Source organism: Halichoerus grypus, chromosome 2, assembly GCF_964656455.1.
Source record: "Halichoerus grypus chromosome 2, mHalGry1.hap1.1, whole genome shotgun sequence".
NCBI classification, from domain to species: Eukaryota; Metazoa; Chordata; class Mammalia; order Carnivora; family Phocidae; genus Halichoerus; species Halichoerus grypus.
Window position 1 is genome coordinate 99826761 of NC_135713.1, and position 26275 is coordinate 99853035.

The window sequence follows — 26275 nt, forward strand, 5'->3', positions numbered from 1 at the left end:
AGAAGTAAAGTCGTCAGCTAGGGGTGAGGGGGGACAGATGTTGGAGCTTTGAGCAGAGTAGAAACTAGGGAGATTGGATGAGTGTTGGACTAGGGAAATGTAGTGGAAGTGTTGCTAGGCAACATTAAAGATCTACTTGAGATTTGTGGTCATGAGCATAAAGGAGACTAGGCAACATAATTGTATTTTTCTCCAGCAAAGTTCAGTTCAAGTGTGTGAGGGCAGGCACAGAGTGAATTAATAGTTGAAATTAGGGGCTTCTGGGTGGCTCAGTCATTAAGGGTCTGCCTTCGGCTCAGGTCATGATCCCATCGTCCTGGGATCGAGCCCTGCATTGGGCTCCCTGCTCAACGGGGAGCCTGCTTCTCCCTCTCCCTCTCCCTCTCCCTCTGCCACTCCCCCTGCTTGTGCTCTCTCGTTCTGCGTCAAATAAATAAATAAAATCTTAAAAAAAAAAAAAAAAAAGGAGTTGAAATTAAAAGGGCTGCACTTTGGAGCGCCTGGGTAGCTAAGTCAGTTTAGCATCTGCCTGTGGCTCAGGTCATGATCCCAGGGTCCTGGGATCAAGCCCCTCATCAGGCTCTCTGCTCAGTGGAGAGCCTGCTTCTCCCTTTCCCTCTGCCCCTCCCCCCACTTGTGTTCTTTCACTCTCTTTCTCTCTCACTCTATCTCAAATAAATAAAATCTTTTTTGAAATGGGGGTGGGGGGCTGTAGTTTTACCAAGAGAATGTAAGGAAGGGAGAGGGAGAGGTACAATTGAATTGTCTTGATAATTGACCATGGAATTTAAGCTGGCTAAGAAATGGAGTGAAGACTCTTAGAGTAAGAGTTTAAAAAGTTGGAGGATCAGTGTTTTGTCCCAAGGAAGTGGAATAATTGCCATCTTCCAGCTACTAGAAGGAATAAGTTGCAGAGGCTGGAAGGTGATAGTTGGAGAGTAGGATTCTTTTTTTTTTTTAGTTTTTAATTTTAATTCCAGTATACTTAACATGCAGTGTTATATTAGTTTCAGGTGTACAATAGAGTGGTTCAGTACTCTCCATTACTTAGGGCTCATCATGGTAAGTTTACTCTTAATCCCCTTCACCTATATCACTCATCTCCCCAACCCCCTCTCCTCTGGTAACCATCAGTTTGTTCTCAGTAGTTAAAAGTCTGTTTCTTGGTTTGTCTCTCTTTTTTTTCCTTCGTTTGTGTTTTTTTGTTGTTTTGTTTTTTAAGTAGGCTCCATGCCAACATGGGGCTTGAACTCACTACCCTGAGATGAAGAGTTGCATCCTCCACCAACTGAGCCAGCCAGACGCCCCGTGTTCCTTTGTTTTGTTTCTTAAATTCCACATATGAGTGAGATCATATGCTATGTCTTTCTCTGATGACTTACTTCACTTAGCATTATACACTAGGTCTGTCTGTGTTGTTGCAAATGATAAGACTTCATTTTTATGGCTGAGTAATATTCCATTGTGTGTATATACCACATCTTCTTTATCCATTTATCTGTCAGTGGACACTTGGGCTGCTTCCATAATTTGGCTAAATAATGCTGCAGTAAAAAGAGGTGAAACACCGATGAAAGGAATTCAAGACAATGCAAAGAAAGGGAAAGACATTCATTCCATGCTCATGGGTTGGAAGAACAAATATTGTTAAAATGTCTATACTACTAAAAAAAAAAAAAAAAAAGTCTATACTACTCAAAGCAATCTACAGATTTAATGCAATCCCTGTCAAAATACTAACAGCATTTTCCACAGAACGAGCACAAACAATCCTAAAATTTGTATGGTACTACAAAAGACCTCGAATAGCCAAAGCAATCTTGAAAAAAATGAAACTGAAGGTATCATAATTCCAGATTTCAAGTTATATAACAGTGGTAGTAATTATTTTTTTAAAGATTTTTTATTTATTTATTTGACAGAGAGAGACACAGCGAGAGAGGGAACACAAGCAGGGGGAGTGGGAGAGGGAGAAACAGGCTTCCTGTGGAGCAGGGAGCCTGATGTGGGGCTCGATCCCAGGACCCTGGGATCATGACCTGAGCCGAAGGCAGACGCTTAACGACTGAGCCACCCAGGCGCCCCCAGAGTGGTAGTAATTAAAACAGTATGGTACTGGCATAAAAATACATACATAGCTCAATGGAATAGAACAGAAAACCCCAAAATAAGCCCACAATTGTGTGGTCAGTTAATCTTTCACCAAGGAGGAATGAATATACAATGGGAAGAAAACAATCTCTTCTACAAATGGTGTGGAAAAACTGGACCACGTTCCTTCACCATACACAAAAATAAACTCAAAATGGATTAGACACCTAATGTGAGACCTGAAACCATACAAATCCTTGAAGAGAGCACAGGCAGTTATCTCTCTGACATTGGTCATGGCAACATTTTTCTAATTAGGTCTCCTGAGACAAGGGAAATAAAAGCAAAAATTATTGGAACTACATCAAAATAAAAAGTTTCTGTACAGCAAAGGAAACAGTCATCAAAACTAAAAGGCAACCAATGAATGGGAGAAGGTATTTGCAAATGACATATCCAATAAAGGGTTAGTATCTAAAATATGTGAAGAACTGATAGAACTCAATACCCAAAAAACAATCCAATTTAAAAATGGGCAGAGGAGGGGCGCCTGGCTGTCTTAGTCAGTAGAGCATATGACTCTTGATCTCATTGTTCCGAGTTCAAGTCCCATGTTGGTGGATGTAGAGCTTACTTAAAAAAAATTAACTAAAAATTAAGAAAAGAATGGGCAGAAGACATGAACAGACATCTTCAAAGAAGACAGATGCCAACACACATCTGAAACAAGGCACCTCATCACTCATCACAACGGAAACGCAAATCAAAACCATAATGAGGGGTGCCTGTCTGGCACAGTGGGTAGAGTATGTAACTCTGGATTTTGGAATCATGAGTTTGACCCCCCACATTGGGCATAGAGTTTACTTAAAAAAAAAAAAAAAAATACAATGAGATATCACCTCACCTGTCATAATGGCTTAAAAAAAAAAAAGTGCGTGAGGATGTGCAGAAGAAGGAACCTTCTTGCACTGTTGGTGGGAATGCAAATTGGTGCAGCCGCTGTGGAAAACAGTATGGAGGTTCCTCAAAAAATTAAAAATACAACTACGTTAAGATGTAGGAATTGCACTATGGGGTATTTACCCAAAAAAAGACAAAAACTCTTAAGGCAAAGGGATACCTGCACCCCTGTATTTATAGCAGCATTATTTACACTAGGGAAATTGGAAGCAACCCAAGTGTCCATTGATACATGAATGGATAAAGAAGATGTGGCATGTATAGACAATGGAATATTACTTAGTCATAGAAAAGAATGAAGTCTTGCCATTTGCAACAACATGCATAGAGCTAGAGAGTTATAATGCTAAGTGAAATAGGTCAGAGAAAAACAAATACCATATGATTTGACTCTTCTGTGGAATTTAAGAAACAAAACAAACGGGCGCCTGGGTGGCTCAGTTGGTAAAGCGTCTGACTCTTGATCTCAGCTCAGGTCCCTATCTCAGGGTCATGAGTTCAAGCCCTGCATTGGGCTCCATGTTAGGCCTGGAGCCTACTTTAAAAAAAAAAGAAAGAAGGAAAGAAAGAAAACAAAGGAAAAAAGAGATAAACCAAGAAAGGCTCTTAACTATAGAGAGCAAACTGATGATTTTGAGAGGGGAGGTGGGTGGGGAGATGGGGATTAAAGAATACACCTATGATGAAATAAAATGACTTTTAAAATAAACATAGGGGTGCATATATCCTTTCAAGTTAGTGTTTTTTTATTCTTTGGGAAAATATTCAGTGTGGTTACTGGATCATAGGATAGTTCTTTTTGCGGGGGGAGGGGTTCTATTATTAATTTGAGTAATCTCCATACTCTTTTCCATGGTGGCTGGTCCAGTTTGCATTGTCACCAACAGTCATGAGGATTCCTTTTTCTGCACATCCTCACCCACACTTGTTTCTTGTGTTTTTGATTTTAGCCATTATGACAGGTGTGAGTTGATATCTCAATGGGGTTTTGATTTGCATTTGCCTCTTAAGTCTTACACAGTTTTATGTTTTACATTTCTCTGATCCATTAGGAATTAATTTTTGAGTATGGCTCAAGATAGGGATGCACATTCTTTTCTCTGCATAAGAGTTTCCAATTGTTTCAGCAACATTTGTTGACACTACTATGCTTTCTCTACTAAACTGCGTGTGTACCTTTGTTTCAAATCATTCGTGTATGGGATTATTTATGACTCAGTTTTATTACATTAGTCTATCTTGATGCTAATATCACACTTTTTGATTACTGTAGCTTCACAGTACATCTTAAAGTCAGATAATGTAAATCCTCCAGCTTTGCTTTGCTTTGCTTTTTCAAAATTGTTTTGGCTAGGGGCACCTGGGTGGCTCAGTGGGTTATGCGTCTGCCTTTGGCTCAGGTCATGATCCCAGGGTCCTGAGACAGAGCACTGGCTCCCTGTTCAGTCGAGAGACTGCTTCTCCCTCTTCCTTTGCCCCTCCCCCCTGCTCTCCCTCGTGCTCGCTCTCAAATAAATAAAATCTTTTAAAAAAGAAAAAAAAATTGTTTTGGCTGTTCTAGGTCCTTTGTATTTCCATTTGAGTTTTAGAATCAGCTTGTCAATTTAATAGATATTGACCCTTGAACAACACTGGTTTGAGCTGTGCAGGTCCACCTATATGTGAATTTTTTGCCATAAATACAGTATGGTACTATAAATGTATTTTCCTTAGGATTTTTTTTTTTTAAAGATTTTATTTATTTATTTGACAGAGACAGACACAGTGAGAGAGGGAACACAAGCAGTGGGAGTGAGAGAGGGAGAAGCAGGCTTCCTGCGGAGCATGGAGCCCGATGTGGGGCTCGATCCCAGGAACCTGGGATCATGACCTGAGCTGAAGGCAGACACTTAACGACTGAGCCACCCAGGCGCCCCTTTTCCTTAGGATTTTAATATTTTCTTTAGTTTATTTCAACGTAAGAATATAGTATATAATACTTTTATCAAATGTGTGTTAATGGGCTGTTCGTGTTACCTGTAAGCCTTCTTTCTGGTCAACAGTAGGCTATTAGTGGTTAAGGTTTTGGCAAGTCAAGTTATATATAGGGATGCTTGGTTGGCTCAGTCAGTAGAGCATGTGACTCTTTATTTTAGGTCGTGACTTCAAGCCCCACATTAGGTATGGAGCCTACTTTAAAAAAAAAAGTTATACACAGATTTTTGACTGGGGTGGGTAGGGGGTGGGGTAGGGAGGAGTTGGCACCCCTGATCCCTCTACCCGCTGTTGTTCAAGGGTCACATGTACTTTATTTTTCTCTCAGAACTGCAGTTACATATATTTGATGCTAACAGCTTGGGTTTTTTTTTTTTTTTTAAGACTTTATTTATTTATCTGACAGAGAGATAGCGAGAGAGGGAACACAAGCAGGGGGAATGGGAGAGGGAGAAGCAGGCTTCCCACTGAGCAGAGAACCCGATGTGGGGCTCAATCCCAGGACCCCGGGATCACGACCCGAGCCGAAGGCAGACGCTTAATGACTGAACCACCCAGGCGCCTCTGGTTTTGTTTTGGTTTTTAACCCAAGATTTCCCTGTTCATATCTTAGTTGGATGAAGCTTATTTTCAGTAGATTCCTCTGCAAAGACTAGTGAGTATAGTGTTCTTGCACATTGTAAAGTTAGTCTTGGTACTTGAAGGACAGGTAGGGTGTATCCCAAGATCCTTGGCTCATACTTTTTCCCATAAATTTCTATGGGAAAGTCTAATATTAATTGATTTTCTTTATTTTGTAAGTGACTTTGTCTTTTTGTTTACAGGCTCTACGAGGTTTTTTTAGAGTTTTTGTTTGTTTTTGTTTTTTTTAGCCTTAATTCTTCAGGGACCCCATTTATACATATGTTAAATATTCTTTGCTAGTCATCCATATTTATCATTTCACTTCTTATTTTTCTTATTTTTTTTTTTAATGGCTTTTCCTTGGTACCACTTAAGTTTTCAGTCAGATGTATTCTTCTTTGGGTACTTTGTAGCCAACATTACTTTTTCTTCCATTTCTTTCTTGATTTTTAACTCCTGATTCAAATCCTGGCCTTTCATTTGCCGTTTTGCCATCTAAATTTTTTAAATATTTGATTCAAGGTGGTTTATGGACACTAGTTTAAGAATGTTTAATTTCATTTGGGTGTTGTGTTTCCCTCTTTTTGTGATTGTTATTTGGGAAGTTTTATCAGCTACAATATTTTTTGTTTTAATAGCTTTGTATAAAATCTGAGCTGTCTTTTCATCTTGAAATGTCCTGTTTCCCTGATCTGACAGTAACCATTGGCATGTGAGGATTTTGAGTTGCTATGTGTTTTACTCTTAAGAACGTCCTTTCCAAGGGCGCGTGGGTGGCTCAGTCGTCCTGCAACCGGCTCCCTGCTCAGTGGGGAGCCTCCTTCTCCCTCTCTCTCTGCCTGTCACTCCTCTGTTTGTGTTCTGTCTCCCTCCCTGTCCCACTCTGTCAAATAAATAAATAAAAATCTTTAAAAATAAATAAATAGGGGCGCCTGAGTGGCTCAGTCATTAAGTGTCTGCCTTCGGCTCAGGTCATGATCCCAGGGTCTTGGGATCGAGCCCATAGTCGGGCTCCCTGCTCAGCGGGAATCCTGCTTCTCCCTCTCCCACTCCCCCTGCTTGTGTTCCCTCTCTGGCTGTCTCTCTCTCTGTCAAATAAATAAATAGAATCTTTTAAAAAATAAAAATAAAAAAAATAAAATGAAAATTGATTAGTCACTATTAATAATTTATAACCTTAAACATTTTGAGAATTCCTTGAGTGATCTAGACATAGCGTAAGTCAAGGGGAAAAGAATATTTTTTGGACCACAGATTCTGTGGTCAGACTAGCATTACCATTGTCTGTATAAACTCAAGCTAATGGCCAGATATTTTCCCACACTGCAAAGCTAAACCCTTTATCAGCTCTTAGAAAAGATTCAAACATGGGTTACCCTTGAACATACTCACTTACTCATTAAATTGTGGAGCATTCACTTTTCAGCGTACCTCTTAGAGCAATTATATAGGTCAGGCTTTGGGGGTAATGTCACATACTCTGTAAGTAGGTAGGCTTTCTGTAGTTTTATTTAGGATTTTAAATACCTGTTTTTAGTGTAATTTCTTTATGTCTGAAGTAAGATGGCTCTTGATACTGACATACATTTTGATGAAATCCATTTAAACGTTGTTTTTGTTCTTTACGCTTCCCAGAGTGATGATTCTGACATTTGGGATGATACAGCATTAATAAAAGCTTATGATAAAGCTGTGGCTTCATTTAAGGTATGAAATGTTTACTTACTCTTTTCCGTATTTCCTCATGTTAATCATTTGGGGAAAAAATTAACTGATAACATAAAGTGTTAATGTACATACTACTCAGTTCTAATTTTGAAGACCAATAGATATCACTGGTTAGTTAACTTAGCTGATAATCTGATAATCTTCCTTTAAAAAGTTGGTAGGCTCTCTGTATTTCATCCCTTTAGCAAAGACAACTGAAGTAGAATTTTAAACACTAATTACTTTTAATGTGTTTGCCTTGTATCAAACTATAAAAGTCCTCTAATTCAGATTAGTGGAAGGGCAGCCTGAATTATAATTTTCATTTAACAAGCCTTCGTTGAAATAATAATGATAAATATCAGTAGTGCTATAATTAGTACTTGTAGAGTGTTTACAACATTTTAGGCACCGTTCTAAGTGCTGTGCTTATATTAAATTAATCTTCTCCAAATCCTGTGATTTGGTTATCAAGTCAAGTGTTCCTGTTGGTAGGAATATACTATTCTTTTAGGGGATGTAGTGTGTTTTTGTGGCCCAAACAAGACATTTACACAGTTGTCCAGCATTACCACTTTCCCTACCATGTGAAGTCTTTAGTTTTTTTGAGCACCATGCATGGGCCATCAATAGTAAGAACATATACTCATAGAGAGCACCAGGTACAAAGTGCACTTCTTTCCCTTAGTCACTCCTGTAGCATGAGGTAAAGATCAAACCTGTATGTCATACTTGAAGCTGAATTCAAATTTGTCAGTAATACTATTGCGGGGTTCTGTAAAATGCAGATTAAAGTGGGGCTCAGCATTGTATGGAATTGATGATATTGCAGAGGGAAGTAGTCTGAGTAGAGGAAAAGATAGTTTACTTTTATTTATTTATTTTTAAAGATTTATTTTGTCCATATATACAATGGAATATTACTCAGCCATCAGAAAGGATGAATACCCAACTTTTGCATCAACATGGACGGAACTGGAGGAGATTATGCTAGGTGAAATAACTCAAAAAGACAAAGTCAATTACCGTATGGTTTCACTTATTTGTGGAACATAAGGAATAGCATGGAGGACATTAGGAGAAGGAAGGGAAAAACGAAGGGGGTGGAAATCAGAGGGGGAGACGAACCATGAGAGACTGTGGACTCCGGGAAACAAACTGAGAGTTTTAGAGGGGAGGGGATTAGGGGATGGGGTAGCCCAGTGTTGGGTATTAAGGAGGGCACGAATTGCATGGAGCACTGGGTGTTATATGCAAACAATGAATCATGAACATTACATCAAAACCTAATGATGTACTGTATGGTGACTAACATAACATAATAAAAAAAAATAAAGATTAGGAAGCCTTTAAAAAAAAAAAAAGATTTAGGGGTGCGTGGGTGGCTCAGACGGTTAAGCATCTGCCTTCGGCGCAGGTCATGATCCCAGGGTCCTGGGATCGAGCCCCATGTCCGGCTCCTGGCTCAGCAGGGAGCCCGCTTCTCCCTCTGCATCTCCCCCTGCTTGTGCTCTCTCTCTCTCTATCTCTGTGTCTCGAATGAATAAATAAAATCTTTAAAAAAAAAAAAAAGATGTATTTTTTAGAGAGAGAGTATGAGGAAGGTTTGGGGGAGAGGGAGAGAGAGAGAGAGAGAGAATCCCAAGCAGAGTCCATGCTGAGCACAGAGCCCAACGTGGGACTCAGTCTCATGACCCTGAGGTCGTGACCTGACCTGAAATCAAGAGTTGGATACTTAACTTACTGAGTCACCCAGGCGCCCGATAGTTTACTTTTAATTGTGTTGAGTGTGAAGTAAATGTGAAGATATGAAATTGGTAATTGGAAATGTTGGATTGAATAAAGAAGAAATGTCACCTGGATAATAGCTTTAAAAGTCTGCTTGCATAGAGGTTATAATTGAATTAAGAGGAATAGATGATCATAAGCAGGTAAAGAAGGATGGACAGTTCTTTTTGTGAATGCCCAAGTTTAAGACTTGATCAGAGAGGTAATAAAGCATTGGAGTTCTGCATTGCTATATCATCCAAAATGTCATAAATTTCAAGACAAATGATCAACAGAATATAATGTTACAGAAAGGGTGAGAGTGAGGACTTAATTCAAAGGGTCCTTAGAGGGACGCCTCGGTGGCTCAGTTGGTTAAGCGTCTGCCTTCGGCTCAGGTCATGAGCCCAGGGTCCTGGGATCAAGCCCCGCATCGGGCTCCCTGCTCAGCGGGGATCCTGCTTCTCCCTCTGCCACTCCCCCTGCTTGTGCGCTCTCTCCCTCTCTTTCTCTTTCTGTGACAAATAAATAAATAAAATCTTTAAAAAATAAATAGAATAAATAAAACGGTCCTTAGAGCTGATAATCAGATATATGATGCCTTCCAGAGTAGTTTCTGTAGTGTGTGGGATGGTGGAAAGAGGAAGTAGAGGCTTTCTGAGTTGATGGGGCCTTGAGACCAGCTTGTAGTGACGGAATTCTTTTGTTATACTTCTTTGATGTCTTACCCTGTAACATGTACATTTCTATTCTTGTTTTCATAGCATGCTCTAAAGAATGGTGACATTTCTGAAGCTTCAGATAAACCAAAAGGCACACCTAAAAGAAAACCTGCTAAGAAGAAAAGCCAAAAAAAGAGTGCTACAACACCCCTGAAGCAGGTTATTTTAAAACATTGAGATTGAACTTCAAAGAATTTCTTGTTGCTGTTTTTAATAATAGTGTAAAATATTTTTAACTTAAATGATTAGTATAGTGTTTTCCATTGACAGGTAATCACAAAATTTCTAAAATAGCTATTAAAGTTTCTCTAGTTTAGGAACATACATGTTAATAAAAGCATAATGAATTAGGTGGGAATGGTCCATTGAAGATTGTGTTTACTTTATGTGAGGGGTGGGGTTGAGGAACCCAGTGCTATTTGGGAGGAGTATCTCAGAGCCTTAATCTGAAATGGCAGTATTCTGCTTAAGTTGAGAGATGGCTATGCTTTTATTCCCCCCCCCCCGCCTTTGGACCACAGATTTTGTGGTCCCTTAAACTAATACCCAGGAACTAGATATTCTGGGTGGAATCATTTCTCCTATTTAAAACAGTAGACCCGAAAGCTAAATATTTTGGTGTCTTATCAGTTCCTTTAGTTTTATCATTACCACGGGGGAAGAGAGCTAACATTTGATAAGCTCTCCCTATGTGCTGGACCAGAGTGCAGGACACTTTACACACTTCCCCCCCTTTCTGTTCTTCATGACAAATATATGAGGTAGATTTTATTATAATTACTTAACAGATAAGGAAAATGAGACTTAAAGAGATTAAGATACTTGTTCACAATTATATAAATGGCAGATTTTATATGGCAAATAAGTGGCTTGATTATATAAATAAAATTATATTTATATTGGAAATTCATATTTATATGTTTTTGGCCCCAAACCTTTTTGACTATATCATTCTGCATTCCAGATGAGGTAACTGGAGACTATCCCTTCCACAATCTACCATACCCTACCTAAACAAGACTGCAGTTCATCCTCTTTAAAAGAAATATGCGAGTATCTTTGGTTTCTTTTATAGTGGAAAGTTGGTGACAAATGTTCTGCCATTTGGTCAGAAGACGGCTGCGTTTACCCAGCTACCATTGCGTCAATTGATTTTAAGAGAGAAACCTGCATTGTGGTTTATACTGGATATGGAAATAGGGAGGAGCAAAATATGTCCGATCTACTTTCCCCAGCCTCTGAAGTAGCTAATAATGTAGAACAGAATGCTCAGGAGGTAAGGATACCGGGGGGGGGGGGGGGGAATTCTTGGAAGCCAATAGGGGATGAGAAACTAAACACTATAACTAGTTGTTAGTTTGATCTATTGACGCACTAATTCTTTTTTAGTGATACTTTAGGGACGCCTGGGTGGCTTATTTGGTTAAATGTCTGCCTTCGGCTCAGCAGGGAGCTTGCTTCTCCCTCTGTCTGCCCCCCCCGCCCCCTCCCCCCACCCCACTTGTGCACTCTCTCACGCTCACTCACTCTCTGACAAATAAATAAATCTTTAAAAAAAAATACCTTTATAACAAAAACACATCTATTTTTTCTTTTTAAAGAATGAAAATGAAAGTCAAATTTCAACAGATGAAAGTGAGAACTCCTCTAGGTCTCCTGGAAATAAACCAGATAACATCAAGTCAAAAGCTGCTCCATGGAACTCTTTTCTCCCTCCACCACCCCCCATGCCAGGATCAGGACTGGGACCAGGAAAGGTAAATTTCTACCCAGAAAAGGTTTCCCAGGAAATAGTTAAGAACTTTCCACCCCTCCATTAAGTGAGTTTTAGCTTTTCTGTGAAACTTTTGTAGTTTTCTGTAGATACTGTAAATCTACACTTGAAAATTCTTTGTAAAGGAAATAAGGTAGTAATGCAATGCAGAGTATTTTATACTGAAAGACTTTCCCAACTATTTATGGAGGATTGCGTATTAGTCTAATAATTTAGTGAACTTAAGTTAGAAAGTATTCGGTGTTTTACCATCAGCAGGGTATTATGCTCTAGTTCTCCACGTCACTTGGGTAAGTGTGTAAAAATTGGAGGAAAACACAGTATTTACATCTAATACAGATTAAATCCTAAGGTGCTCCCAGATTGTTCCATAGAATAAAATGCAAATATTATTTTCCTTTATGGTTCTTTTGGCTGTAAGTAACAAATAAACAGAAGAGATTTTTATTGGGACACCTGGGTGGCTCAGTTGATTAAGTGTCTGCTTTCGGCCCAAGTCATGATCTCAGGGTCCTGGGATCGAGCCCCGTGTCCGGTTCCCTGCTCAGCAGGAAGTCTGCTTCTCCCTCTGCCTCTGCCCCCCCCCCCCCCCGGGCTCATTCTCTCTTTCTCAGATAAATTAATTAATTAAATCCTTGGGGAAAAAAGATTTTTATTTTATTTTTTTAATTTATTTTTTATTTTTAAAGATTTTTATTTATTTGACACACCTGCTTGTGTTCCCTCTCTCGCTGTGCTTCTGTCAAATAAATAAAATCTTTAAATAAATAAATAAATAAATAAATGTGTCCTGGAACCCAAGTAGGTGTGTCCCTGTCTAGTGGTTTTGTATAAAGCCGTGATTTCTTCACTGGAGGTTATAGTATTCAGGCAGTAATAATCATAAATAAAATTAAAAATCATGACTTTTTTCTGAAGATTTTCTGTGACAGGTTTCTTATTAGGTTTATATTACAGTTTCTAGAGAGATCAGACCTCTTAGTTTATATATCATACTTCATTGGTCTCAGGGGGCTGGTTTTTCTTATTAAATGAGAGGTGTACTACTTTTTACAATATGTGTTCTACAGTACTATATGTAACTCAGAGGACATCCATAAAGATTATACAATTTAATTAGCACAATTGTGGGGAGATAGTCTTTTATGATTGAAATATCTTGCTAAATACACTCTCTCTGATTTATTTGGTAATTAGGAGTCTTTTACTTTGATTTTACTTTCTGAATGTTTATATAGAAAGGAAATGAGGAATATCTAGATTTATGAGTCTTCACATTTGGTATATGAAAGTCTATTTCATCTTTTTTGATATGTATAATATATTATTCTGGGTGATTATTTTTACTCTTATGGCATTGAATCTTTTTCCTCTTTTCATGTGTAAATTGGTAAATTAATCTTCCTTTGGAATGTTCTTTACAGCCTGGTCTAAAATTCAGTGGCCCACCACCACCTCCACCACCACCACACTTCTTATCATGCTGGTTGCCTCCATTTCCTTCTGGACCACCAGTAAGTGCAAAAGAATTCAGACTAAACCTTGCTTTCATACATACTTAGGGATTTAGCAGCACATAGGTGATTGGGAAATGTCATTTTAGACCATCCCTATGGTCAGATTCTAATGTGTAAAAATTTGAACTAAACCTTAGGTTTTTGTTTTTAATGTCCTTCTACCCAGACTCAGTCTTCTTGCTCCTGACTCTGAGCCCAATATTGCCTGCTTCATTCCTGTCAGAAATTGTATCTCATTCTCCAGGGAGGTATCTCTTATTTGAAAGGATTTAATTGCACCATAAATAAGGCTTAATGTTTTGCTCTTCCAGATATGCTTGGATGTTAACTTCACATAGACTGCGTGGATTACTAATGGTAGACTTCTGGATATCAACAGCAGGATAGATACAAGACACTTTGTAGCAAATTGTATGTGTTCCAGTGGGGGCAGCGCAGTCCTTCTACCCAAGACCTTTACTTAAAATGCTGTCTGGGTATTTTTTGAGTAAAACCATAGAAGTATATATACTTGTGATGCCTGGTGGCTCAGTTGGTTGGGCATCCGACTCTTGATTTTGGCTCAGGTCATGATCTCAGGGTCGTGGGATTGAACCCCATGTCAGGCTCCATGGTCAGCGCAGAGTCTGCTTGAGATTCTCTCTCTCCCTCTCCCTCTGCCTCTACCCCCAGTCGCACACACATGCTCACTTGCTCTTTCTCTCTCTGTCTCTCTCTTTCTGAATAAATAAAATCTTTTTTTAAAAAAAAAAAGTATACTAGGGCGCCTGGGTGGCTCAGTCGTTAAGGATCTGCCTTCGGCTCAGATCATGATCCCAGGGTCCTGGGATCGAGCCCCACATCAGACTCCCTGCTCCGCGGGAAGCCTGCTTCTCCCTCTCCCACTCCCCCTGCTTGTGTTCCCTCTCGCTGTGTCTCTCTCTGTCAAATAAAAAAAAAAAAATTTTTTTTAAAGTATAATATACTTAGTCTTTTACCTATAGATGCATAATAGAACAGAATAATAGTTCAAAACTCAAAACAAAATACCTGACATTTTACATGATCTATTGTCTTTTGATTCTTACTCGTTTTTATTTTGTTGGTCTTCTGTTGTTGTTACTGGTTGGCTTTCTCAAAATGTCAGGTTTTTTAAAAAGTTTTAAATAGGAAATGGCATGAAATGTAGGGGAAGATACAACTAATATCCGGCGTTCTCTATGTAAAATGGATGTCCAGACTTCAAATTTTGTTTATTGACTTTAAAGCATATCTTTCTCCATTTCCAGATAATTCCCCCACCACCTCCCATATGTCCAGATTCTTTTGATGATGCTGATGCTTTGGGAAGTATGTTAATCTCTTGGTACATGAGTGGCTATCATACTGGTTACTATATGGTAAGTGATCACTCAGCATCTTTCCTGACAATCACTTTGTCATTATGTGACTTTGTTTTGTTTGTAACTAAAAAGTGGCATGTTATGTTTGGTAGATCCTAAGGGTTGAAAACTACCTTAAAGTTTAAAAATACACAATTGTTTGTTTAAGGCTTACATTACTCTTGTATTGTCCCTGCTAAGTGTAATTGTAGTGCTTTTAAAATATTATCTAAAATATTATCTAAATATTATCTAAATATTGAAATATTATCTAAAATAATATTTAATATTATGAAAATATTAGAATATTATGAAAATATTAGATTAGATATTATTAGATTATGTTGATAATACGTTTTCTAATTTAATGACACGCTTCCTAAATTATTTTCCAATCTCATTAGTCTTTCTCTTTCAATCTGAAATAAAATGCATTGTAGGAGATAAAGAATAATACCTAAAAGAAAGGAAGACAAAAAGTGTTAGGTTTATTTTGTGCATAGAGGAAGGTCTTAGGTGATAAATGCCAAGCTGGACCTTAGGGACTGAAGCTCCATACTTGTCATTTTATACATCAGTCTGTTGCAGGCATGTAGTATTGTGATTTATCAACAAAATTTTAATTTTTTAATTTTAAAGTCAATAAATTTTTATTTAAAGAATTTTACATGTGGTTTCCTTCCACTGTCAATCACTGCAGTTCTTCCAAAGTCAGAAACATAATCTTCAAAATAGCCCTTTTAGAAAGAACTTTTGTTCAATCCACAGTTGTGTCAGTCCAGAGTTCTTTCAGTTGGGCTTCTTTGATCTTCCCTTGAATATGGACATACTTCACAAATTCCCCACCTGTAACCTTTGGGATCCAATTTCTTGACCTTAGGACCTTAGAAGTCAAATTGTAGGAAGTACACTGATAGCTATTTTAGCAAATGATCTAAAATTTTTATTCCTTAATTTTTTCTAATATTGAAAAGTCTTGTTACTTCCACTCTACTCTGTGAGCTTAGTGGAAAATGTTACAGGTCTCATTGTCACCACAGCAATAAACTTGCTGTGATGGAAGCATAATGCTGTGTCTCAAGTTGCCGCAATTTTTAAATTTTTTAAAAGGAAGCTGTTATGCCATGCTGAGATTATGATGTGATATTGTAGGTACTTGAATTTCTGGTTAACTAATATATATATATATATATATATACATATATATATATATATATATATATATATATATATATATATATGAAGAAGAAGAAAAAAACTGACTTGAAGGAGTAATTTTTTAAATGTATTACCTGTACATGCTCCCAGTAATACTATTATTTAAAAGCTAATCTTGAGCTGTATACAACCTTGGTATATTTGTATTGTATGATGAAGTTGCCCTTTTAATTACCAAAAAGATAATGGAAAGTAACAAATTAATAGTTTTTAATTTGAGACCAAGCACTTAACTTGCTAAGCTTCCATTTTCTGCACTTCACATTTCTCTGCATATATTTTTTATTATGAAATATTTTGAAAAATATTACGTAGGGGCACCTGGGTGGCGCAGTTGGCTGGATGTCACTCTTGGTTTCAGCTCCAGGTGTGGTCTCAAGATGGTGGTCTCAAGCCCTGCCTCAGGCTCAGCGCAAAGTCTGCTTGGGATTCTCTCTCCCTCTCCCCACGCTCACATGCTCTTTCTAAAATAAATAAATCTAAAAATATATGTATAACATATAAGTAAACTATTGATGTAACTCATGTTTATTTTTCAATTTTTTAGAACAAAAGAGAGCTCTTTTACCCAAATGCACCATATTTTGACTTATTTCCAGGTTCATATTATGCATAGGTTCATGGTTTTATTTGGTCATTGTGGTAAACTTTTTGTTGAAATACATATGCAGAAAAGTGCATATATTAGAAGTGAACAGCTTGATTGAAAACATCATTGGGACGCCTAGGTGGCTCGGTTGGTTAAGCATCTGCCTTCAGCTCAGGTCATCATCCCATGGATCAAGTCCCACACTGGGCTTCTTGCTCAGTAGGAAGCCTGCTTCTCCCTCTGCCTGCAGCTCCCCCCTGCTTGTGAGCGCGTACTCTCTCTCTTGGACAAATAAAAATCTTTTAAAAAGAAAACAAAGAGCTGTATTTAAAAAAAAGAAGAAGAAGAAGATTATCGTAATCCTAAAGCCTTCTTATATCTTCTTCTGGTCACTACAATCCCTTTCCCAGGGGTAACCGTCTTCCTGACTTCTAACATCATAGATTAGTTTTGTCCTTTTTTGAACTTTTATGGTTGGAATAAAACCGATGCAGGGCTCGATGTCACCACCATGAGATCATGACCTGAGCCGAAATCAAGAGTCAGATGCTTAACCAACCAGGCACCCCAACATTTTGAATATATTTAATTTGAAGGATGGCATGGATGAAAATTAGACTTGGTTAAATTATATTTATAAGTACTCCTATCTCAAGTACTTGATTGTACTATGTTATTAAAACCTAGCAGATTTTCACTGGACACTGACATTAAATTGCTGATGTTTCAGTTTCTTTCATGAATCAAAAAGCAGTTCTTAGGAATGCAGCCTTATCCAGAATATTTGCCACAAATTCAGGGCCAACCTATGACTAACTTGTTCCTAAGAAAATCTTTATTTTAAGGGTTATTATTTATATATCTGCATATATTAAAATGTAAACATACATTTACATTCAGAAGTGTAAAGAAATCGCAGTTTCCTAGATCTTGCATTTTTGTCTCTTTGAAATTGTTCCCATTAAAAAGAAGCCAGTACTGGGCGCCTGGGTGGCTCAGTCGTTGGGCGTCTGCCTTCGGCTCAGGTCAGGATCCCGGGGTCCTGGGATCGAGTCCCAAATCGGGCTCCCTGCTCCGGGGGAGGCCTGCTTCTCCTTCTCCCACTCCCGCTGCTTGTGTTCCTGCTGTCGCTATCTCTGTCTCTGTCAAATAAATAAAATCTTAAAGAAAAAAAAAAAAAGAAGCCAGTACTCATTGTTAAGTTTTCTAACAGCTTAAGTATGTTTTAGCTACCACTGCCTACAGGTAGCTTTTTTTTTTTTTTAAGGTGCAAAAAGGTGGTTTTATTTATTTTTATTTTTTAATTTTTTTAAAGATTTTATTTATTTATTTGACAGAGAGAGACACAGCTAGAGAGGGAACACAAGCAGGGGGAGTAGGAGAGGGAGAAGCAGGCCTCCTGCGGAGCAGGGAGCCCGATGTGGGGCTCCATCCCAGGACCCTGGGATCATGACCTGAGCTGAAGGCAGACGCTTAACGACTGAGCCACCCAGGCGCCCCAAAAGGTGGTTTTATTAAAGCATGGGGACAGGACCCATGGGCAGAAAGAGCTGCTGCCCTGGGATTGTGAGGCGCAACTCTCAGCTAGCATTTTTTTTTTTTTTTAAGATTTATTTATTTATTGTTGGGGGAGGGGCAGAGCGAGAGGGAGAGAGAGAATCTTAAGCAGGCTCCCCACTGAGCACAGAGCCCAATGTAGGGCTTGCTCTCATGACCCTGAGAACATGACCTAAGCTGAAACTAAGAGGCAAACACTCAGCCAAATGAGCCACCCAGGCATCCCTCAGCCAGCATTTCTTAACCATTGCTTCACAGAATCACATGCCAGACAACGTTTCTGTTAGCAGCCTGTTCCTATTAGAGCAGCCAGATAGGATTTGGGTCCGTCTCTAGAAATCCAAGCAGAATGCAAATGACTTAAGATTAGTGTTCTTGGAATAACATAAAATAGGCTATTACTTTGGTCCTTATCAAGAACAAATCACTTTTAATACATCTTATGGCCTCTAAAGTGTAGATTAATAGTAAAGTGGAAAGCTAATATATATGTAGGGAAAGTAGGGCACATGGAAGCTAGGAGAGAGGAATAGGACATCTGGGTTAGATCTGACCAGGAAAAACAAATATTTGAGTACTGATCCTGCTTTTTTTAACTTCTAAAATGTTCTTTAGTACATAATGGTCTCTAATGGTTTTATTTTAATAAATGAGTGTAACACAGTGATATTTTACTTGACAGAATTAAGGTATAAGTTGGCTCCGGAACATCACTGGACTTCGTGAAAGAAGAAAACTTCTTAATTACAGCCTAATAATTGTTTACTCTGGGATCCCTTTTAAAGCACATTTGAAGGCTATAAACTTATTTTCTGATGATATTAAGTTGAATTAGTAAAATGTCTTATATGAACAAAGCGTAAATGTGTGTGCTATTCTTTTAAATCCCTTTATGTTTCCTTACAGGGTTTCAAACAAAACCAAAAAGAAGGAAGGTGCTCACATTTCAATTAAGGAGTAAGTCTATCATCATTATAAAAGTGAATCTTTAGTATAAATTTCATAGTTTGTGGAAAACATGTTTAAAAATTGAAATGGTGGGGTGCCTGGGTGGCTCAATCAGTTAAGCGTCTGTCTTCAGAAGATCAGGTCATGTTCCTGGGGTCGAGTCCCATGTCAGGCAGGCTCCCTGCTCACTGGGGAGCCTGCTTCTCCCTTTCCCTCTGCCCTTCCCCCCTGCTTGTGCTGGCTCTCTTTTCTCTCTCTCTCTCTCTCAAATAAATAAAATCTTTTTAAAAAAATTTAAAAATTGGGTGCCTGGGTGGCTCAGTCATTAAGCGTCTGCCTTCGGCTCAGGTCATGATCTCAGGGACCTGGGATCGAGCCCCACATCGGGCTCCCTGCTCCGCGGGAAGTCTGCTTCTCCCTCTCCCACTCCCCCTGCTTGTGTTCCCTCTCTTGCTGTGTCTCCCTCTGTCACATAAATAAATAAAATCTTTAAAAAAAATAAAAAATTTAAAAACTGATACGTTAAAAAATAGGTTAATAGAAAACTATTAAATACATTTTTAATTATTTTTAATTCAAGTACAATTAACATACAGTGTTATTAGTTTCAGGTATACACACAATGATTCAACAATTGTACACACTATTCTGTACTCATTACACGTGTACTCCTAATCCCCTTCACCCATTTCACCCATGCACCCACCAACCTCCCCTCTGTCAACCACAAGTTTGCTCTCTGTATTTAAGAGTCAGTTTTGGGGCACCTGGGTGGCACAGTTGGTTAAGCATCCAACTCTTGGTTTAGGCTCAGGTTGTGATCTCAGGGTCATGAGATTGAGCCTCGTATCAGGCTCCGTGCTCAGTGCAGAGTCTGCTTGAGTTTCTCTCTCTCTGTCTCTCTGTCCCTCCGCCCCTCCCGCCTGTGCACTTCCTCTCTCTCTCTCTCTCTCTAATAACTAAATCCTTAAAAAAAAAAAAAACTCTCTTTTTTGTTTTTTTTTTTTTTCTTGGATCCTTGGTTTTGTTTCTTAAATTCCACATATAAGTGAAATCATATGGTATTTGTTTTTCTCCGATTTAAATTCACTTACTCTCACTATACTGTACATCCATCAATGTTTTCTCAAATGGCAAAGTTTCATTCTTACTTATGGCTGAGTAATATTCCATTGTATGTGTATATGTATAACACATCTTCCTTTTGTGTTTGTCTACCAGTGAATAGTTGGGTTGCTTCCATATCTTCACTATTTCAAGTAATGCTGTAATAAACAGGGATGCATATATCTTTTCAAATTAGTATTTTTGTTTTCCTTGGGCAAATAGCCAGTAGTGGAATGACCGATCATATGGCCTATTTTTAATTTTTTGAGGAACCTCCATACTGTTTTCCCCAGTGGCTGCACCAGTTTGCATTCCCACCAACAGTACATGAGGGTTCCTTTTTCTCCACATCCTCACCAACACCTGTTGTTCTTGTGTTGTTGATTTTAGCCATTCTGACTGCTGTGAGGTGGTATCTCATTCTGGTTTTGAAATGCATTTCCCTGATCATTAGTGATGTTGAGCATCTTTTCATGTGTCTGTTGGCCATCTGTATGTCTTCTTTAGAAAAATGTCCATGTTGTCTTCTCATTTTTCAGTTAGATTGTTTGATTTTTTTCATGTTGAGTTGCACACATTCTTTATATATTTTAGGCCCTTAATTGAATATATCATTTGCAAATATCTTCTCCCATTTGGTAGGTTGCCTTTTTATTTTATTGGGTTTCTTTTTATTTTGGTGTAATCCCAGTAGTTTATTTTTATTTGCCTTACCAAAGGAGACATATCTAGAAAAATGTTTCTATAGTTAATGTCAAAGTGATTACTGCCTATGTTTTCTTTTAGGAATTTTATGATTTCAGGTCTCACATTAAAGTATTTAATGCATTTTGAGTTTATTTTTGTGTATAGTGCAAGAAAGTGGTCCAGTTTTATTCTTTTGTATGTAGCTGTCCAATTTTCCCAACACTATTTGTTGAAGAGATTGGCTTTTCCCCATTGTATGTTCTTGCCTCCTTTGTTGAAGAATAATTACCATATGAGCGTGGGTTTATTTCTGGTGTTCTCACATATATTCCATTGATCCATATGTTTTTGTGTGTGTGCCCGTACCATACTGTTTTGATCAGTACAGCTTTGTAGTCCTATCTTGAAATCTGAGATTGTTATACTTCCAGTTTGGTTCATCTTTTTTTTTTAAAGATTTTATTTATTTATTTGAGACAGAGAGAATGAGAGAGAGAGAGCACATGAGAGGGGGGAGGGTCAGAGGGAGAAGCAGGCTCCCTGCCGAGCAGGGAGCCCGATGCGGGACTCGATCCAGGGACTCCAGGATCATGACCTGAGCTGAAGGCAGTCGCTTAACCAACTGAGCCACCCAGGCGCTCGGTTCATCTTTTTTAAGATTGCTTTGGGTATTCAAGGTCTTTTGTGGTTCCATACAAATTTTAGGATTATTTGTTCTAGTTCTGTGGAAGATGCTGTGTATTTTAATAGGGATTGCATTAAATTTATAGATTGCTTTGGATAGCATGGACATTTTAATAGTATTTTTCCTCCATGAACATGGACTATCTTTCTATTTGTTTTTGTTATCTTCAATTTCTTTCATCAGTATTACAGAGTTTTTGGTGTACAGGTCTTTAACTTCCTTGGTTAATTTTATTCTTAAGTGTTTTATTGGTTTGGGTGCAACTGTAAATGGGATTGTTTTCTTATTTTCTGTCTCTACTAGCTCATTATTAGTATATAGAAATGCAAGGGGTTCCTGGGTGGCTCAGTTGTTAAGCGTCTGCCATCGGCTCAGGTCGTGATCCCAGGGTGCTGAGATCAAGCCCCACATTAAGCTCCCTGCTCAGCAGGAAGCCTGCTTCTCCCTCTCTCTCTGCTTGTGTTCCCTCTCTCGCTGTCTCTCTGTCAAATAAATAAATAAAATCTTAAAAAAAAAAAAGAAATGCAACAGTTTTCTCTATCTTGATTTTGTATCCTGAGACTTTACTGAATTCATTTATCAGTTCTAGTCGTTTTTTGGTGTAGTCTTTAGGGTTTTCTATATATAGTAGTATTAAATACATTTTGATGTCAAAACAATTTGATAAAAAGTTGATCTACATTCTCTCATGATGTCAAAGTATCATCTCAGCAAGGACTTGGTTAGTGGTGTGGAAAGAGAAACATCTTTACAGTGAAGAGATCCTTAGAATTAGTGATGAGGGCGCCTGGGTGGCTCAGTTGGTTAAGCGACTGCCTTCGGCTCAGGTCATGATCCTGGAGTCCCTGGATCGAGTCCCGCATCGGGCTCCCTGCTCAGCAAGGAGCCTGCTTCTCCCTCTGACCCTCCCCCCTCTCATGTGCTCTCTCTCTCTCATTCTCTCTGTCTCAAATAAATAAATAAAAAATCTTTAAAAAAAAAAAAAAAAGAATTAGTGATGATACTGCACCACTGTGGTGGGACAGCCAGACTTGGTTTTTGATTTATGATGCGGTATGAAATAGACTGAATCATCTATGAAGTGTTTTGGTCAAAAGAGTTTAACTGGAATTTAATTAAGCCTATAAGATCTTTTCCACTTAGTGGAAAAAACTGGGGATAGAGCAACAAGTTAAATGACCCCAGAAAAGAAATGATCCAGATGGGTCTAGAATGTGAAATGTTTTATTTATTTATTATTTATTTATTTATTTATTTAGAAATGTTTTAGAAGGTAACTGGCTTCCTTTCTTCAAAAAGTCAGTGAAAGAAAAAAAAGATAGGGAGTAACTGTTCTAGATTAAAAGTGACTTAAGAGGCATAACAGCCAAATGCATTGTGGCCGTGGTTGGAATCTGGTTTGAAGGGCCATCTATAAAAGTCTTGAGGGTTGAAGAAATTTGAATATGGACTGGATTTTAAATGAAATTAGATAATTATTGCTAATTTATGAACTATGATGAGGGTGTTGTAATATATGGAAGAATGTCTTTTTAAATTTGCATACTCAAGTATTTGTAAGTGAAGTATTAAAATGTCATGAATATCTTTTTAAATGATTTAGCAAAATGTACATGTGCATGAAGCGTATATGGCTATTGAATCTAAGTGGTGTGCACATGGATGTTCATTGTACTATTTTTTCTGTTTTCTGTATGTTTGAAAAGTATGTAAGAAAAATGTTCAGTATTTTTAAATTAGCAAAAGCTGTGTGTCTATAATTATATTCCTTTTTCACGTATTATTTTATACTTTCAGTCCATATTCATCTATATTTGATAGAGATGCCATCATAGTATTTTGTGCACACATGTGTATCTGCACTTAACATCACAGTTTAATGTTTTTTTACATATTCTTTATGTCCGATTGTTTGCCTACACGTTATGCCACTGTTCATTCAGTTAAGTAGTTTTTGGCATTCTGGATAACATTACAGTGGGTACATTCTTATATATGGTAATTTGATTCTATTCTTTCATAGCCTTCAGGTAAATTTCTATTGTGACTATGTGATAGAAGATTGTGGACATTATGGTTTTGTTTTTTTTTTTTTTAAAGATTTTATTTATTTATTTGACAGAGACAGCGAGAGAAGGAACACAAGCAGGGGGAGTGGGAGAGGGAGAAGCAGGCTTCCTGTGGAGCAGGGAGCCTGATGTGGGGCTCGATCCCAGGACCCTGGGATCATGACCTGAGCTGAAGGCAGACGCTTAACGACTGAGCCACCCAGGCACACCGGACATTATGGTTCTTGATGGATGTTTCCATGTTGCCTTGAGAAGCAGATTTTGAAAAATGTTTTTTCTTGTCAGTTTCAAAATGAGTGTTGCATTCCTGGGAGGAGTATTTTTAAAATTACATAAACCATCACATTTAAAAGTATAATTACCCAGGTGAACCTAGCTGGCTCAGTTAGTAGAGCATGCGACTCTTGATCTTGGGGTTGTGAGTTCGAGCCCCTTGTTGGGTGTAGAGATTACGTAAAAATAAAATTTTTTTTTAAATTTATTTGAGAGAGAGAGAGTGAGCATGAGAGGAGGGACAGACAGAAGGAAAAGCAGACTCCCTGCTTAGCAGGGAGCCCGATGTGGGACTTGATCCTGGGACTCCAGGATCATGACCTGAGCCTAAGGCAGCCGCTTAACCAACTGAGCCACCCAGGCGCCCTAAAAATAAAATTTTAAATTCACCAGTGTAGCCATGCTTCATTGTCACAGTTAGAAACTGAATGATGACCCTGGAACATGGCCTATTAAGAACCTGGCGTTTGCCTCTTTTCAGCATTGTTAATGCTCTTGAGAGCATCTGCCAGGACATTGACGTGCACCACCATGGCAGCCCGGAGATGGCGGAGAGCTGTATTTCACTTTAAATAAAACCAGTTCTTGGTTTCCAGGCAGAAGACAGATGTGAAGCATTGTACCTAAACATTAATGAGTCTTTGTGTTTAGATAACGACTTCTTGAGTAAATAAAATCTTACCTTATGAAATTTGGTTTCAATAGACTCCTTAGGTATATTAAGGAAACTAAAAACTGCCACATGAAATTTTTCTCCTTTTTATAAGTAATAACAATAGCTATATTTTTTGAGTGATTACTGGGTGCTCTAGGTATAGGTTACTTCATTTAATCTTTATAGCACCATCAAGTTAGATACTATTATTATTCCCATTTCACAAACAAGAAAAAGACTCACAGAGGTGAAATGACTTGTCTTTCGGCCAGAGTAAATGGTGGCACTCTATATGACCTCAGAACTCTCCCTCCAGCTCTCAGCCCCCCTGCAGCTGCTTCCAAGCTCCATGCTAGCTGCATAATGTAGGATTTGGGCAAGTACCTAAGTAGAATTTTTACACAAATTTCTGGAGCTCCCCATTTTCTTTTTTTGTTTGTTTTTGTTTTGTTTTAAATTTTTTTTTTTTTTTGATGTAGTGTTCCATGATTCATTGTTTGCTTATAACACCCAGTGCTCCATTCAGTACATGCCCGCTTTAATACCCATCACCAGGCTAACCCATCCCCCACCCCCTCCCCTCTAGAACCCTCAGTTTGTTTCTCAGAGTCCACAGTCTCTCATGGTTCATCTCCCCCTCCAAGTTCCCCCCCTTCGTTTTTCCCTTCCTACTATCTTCTTTTTTTTTTTTTGAACATATAATGTATTATCTGTTTCAGGGGTACAGGTCTGTGATTCATCAGTCTTACACAATTCACAGTGCTCAGCATAGCACATACCCTCCCCAATGTCCATCACCCAGCCACCCCATCCCTCCCACCCCCCACCACTCCAGCAACCCTCAGTTTGTTTTCTGAGATTAAGAATTCCTCATATCAGTGAGATCATATGATACATGTCTTTCTCTGATTGACTTATTTCGCTTAGCATAATACCCTCTAGTTCTATCCACATCGTTGCAAATGGCAAGATTTCATTCCTTTTGATGGCTGCATAATACTCCACTGTATATATATACCACATCTTTTTTATCCATTCATCTATCAGTGGACATCTGGGCTCTTTCCATAGTTTGGCTCTTGTGGACATTGTTGCTATAAACAATGGGGTGCACGTACCCCTTCGGATCACTACATTTGTATATTTGGGGTAAATACCCAGTAGTGCAATTCCTGGATCGTATGATTGGAGCTCCCCATTTTCAAATCCCTGCTCTCTAGACCCTACCTTTTCAGATTCCAGCTCCCTTAATCTAGGACCCAAACTCTCTCTCTATTCCATGTATGAAGAACAATACCTGTTCAAGCTCCACCTTCCATGCTACAGTTTGGAAATTGTGTCCAGCCAAAATGGGGTGAATGGAAAACTCAACCTTAAGCGTTTGCTTTTCTCATGGCTCTCTGCCCTGTGCTATCTGTTGCCCAATGCCCAGTTTCATAATCTACGGCAGGAAAACAAGTATACTGCCAACTGTTCCTCCTATTATTTTTATGTATTTAATTAATCTCTACACCCAGCATGGGAGTCACACAGTCTTCAGACTGAGCCAGCCAGGCACCCCTGTTCCTCCTATTTTTAAACATTTCATCGTATTTTTCTTAAATACTTGATTCGATGACACAGTTCATTGCATCACCTTTCCCATTCTGTAACAATTTTCTTTTATTCCATGTTTTTAAAAAGATAACTCTACTGTGATTGTTAAAACCAAATATATGAAACAATGATCTTATACTCTGTATTTCTCAAGTACCTAAGAATAATGTGTCACATTTGGGGTCACTGCTAAATATTTCTACATGGTAATAACACATCTATTTTGGGCTTTTTTGTTTAACATAGTTCCATAGAATTATTTCTGTGTATTGATGATAATTTCATGTATTGAGCTTTAGATTCTAAGTAGTAGTTCTGTAAAGATCACTGTATGTTGTCATATTGCTTCCCCCAGAGAATAAATTAGTTAATGCCTTTATTCTTCCCACCT

The 26275-nt window shown here is 38.3% G+C and overlaps 1 protein-coding gene and 1 non-coding gene across 7 annotated transcripts in view; one reads left to right on the forward strand and one right to left on the reverse strand.

Moving 5' to 3' along the window:
* The window catches only part of LOC118522819 (survival motor neuron protein), a 48192-nt gene that overhangs the window by 14415 nt on the left and 7502 nt on the right, over positions 1–26275 (forward strand). For 3 of the 6 annotated variants that reach the window (XM_078067219.1, XM_078067220.1, XM_036072113.2), the window contains 7 exons: positions 7288–7359; positions 9891–10007; positions 10924–11124; positions 11450–11605; positions 13047–13136; positions 14408–14518; positions 18771–18821. In XM_078067219.1, coding sequence (XP_077923345.1) covers positions 7288–7359; positions 9891–10007; positions 10924–11124; positions 11450–11605; positions 13047–13136; positions 14408–14518; positions 18771–18818 — 795 coding nt within the window. In that variant the 3' untranslated portion in view covers positions 18819–18821. Of the gene's footprint in view, positions 1–7287; positions 7360–9890; positions 10008–10923; positions 11125–11449; positions 11606–13046; positions 13137–14407; positions 14519–18770; positions 18822–21594; positions 21765–24114; positions 24877–26275 lie in introns of those variants that run through there. The other 3 variants (XM_078067218.1, XM_078067217.1, XM_078067221.1) reach the window with 3 other exon arrangements.
* LOC144381215 (small nucleolar RNA SNORA1) lies at positions 15512–15616 on the reverse strand. The gene has a single exon (XR_013446109.1). It is a non-coding gene; the product is annotated as a small nucleolar RNA SNORA1 (small nucleolar RNA).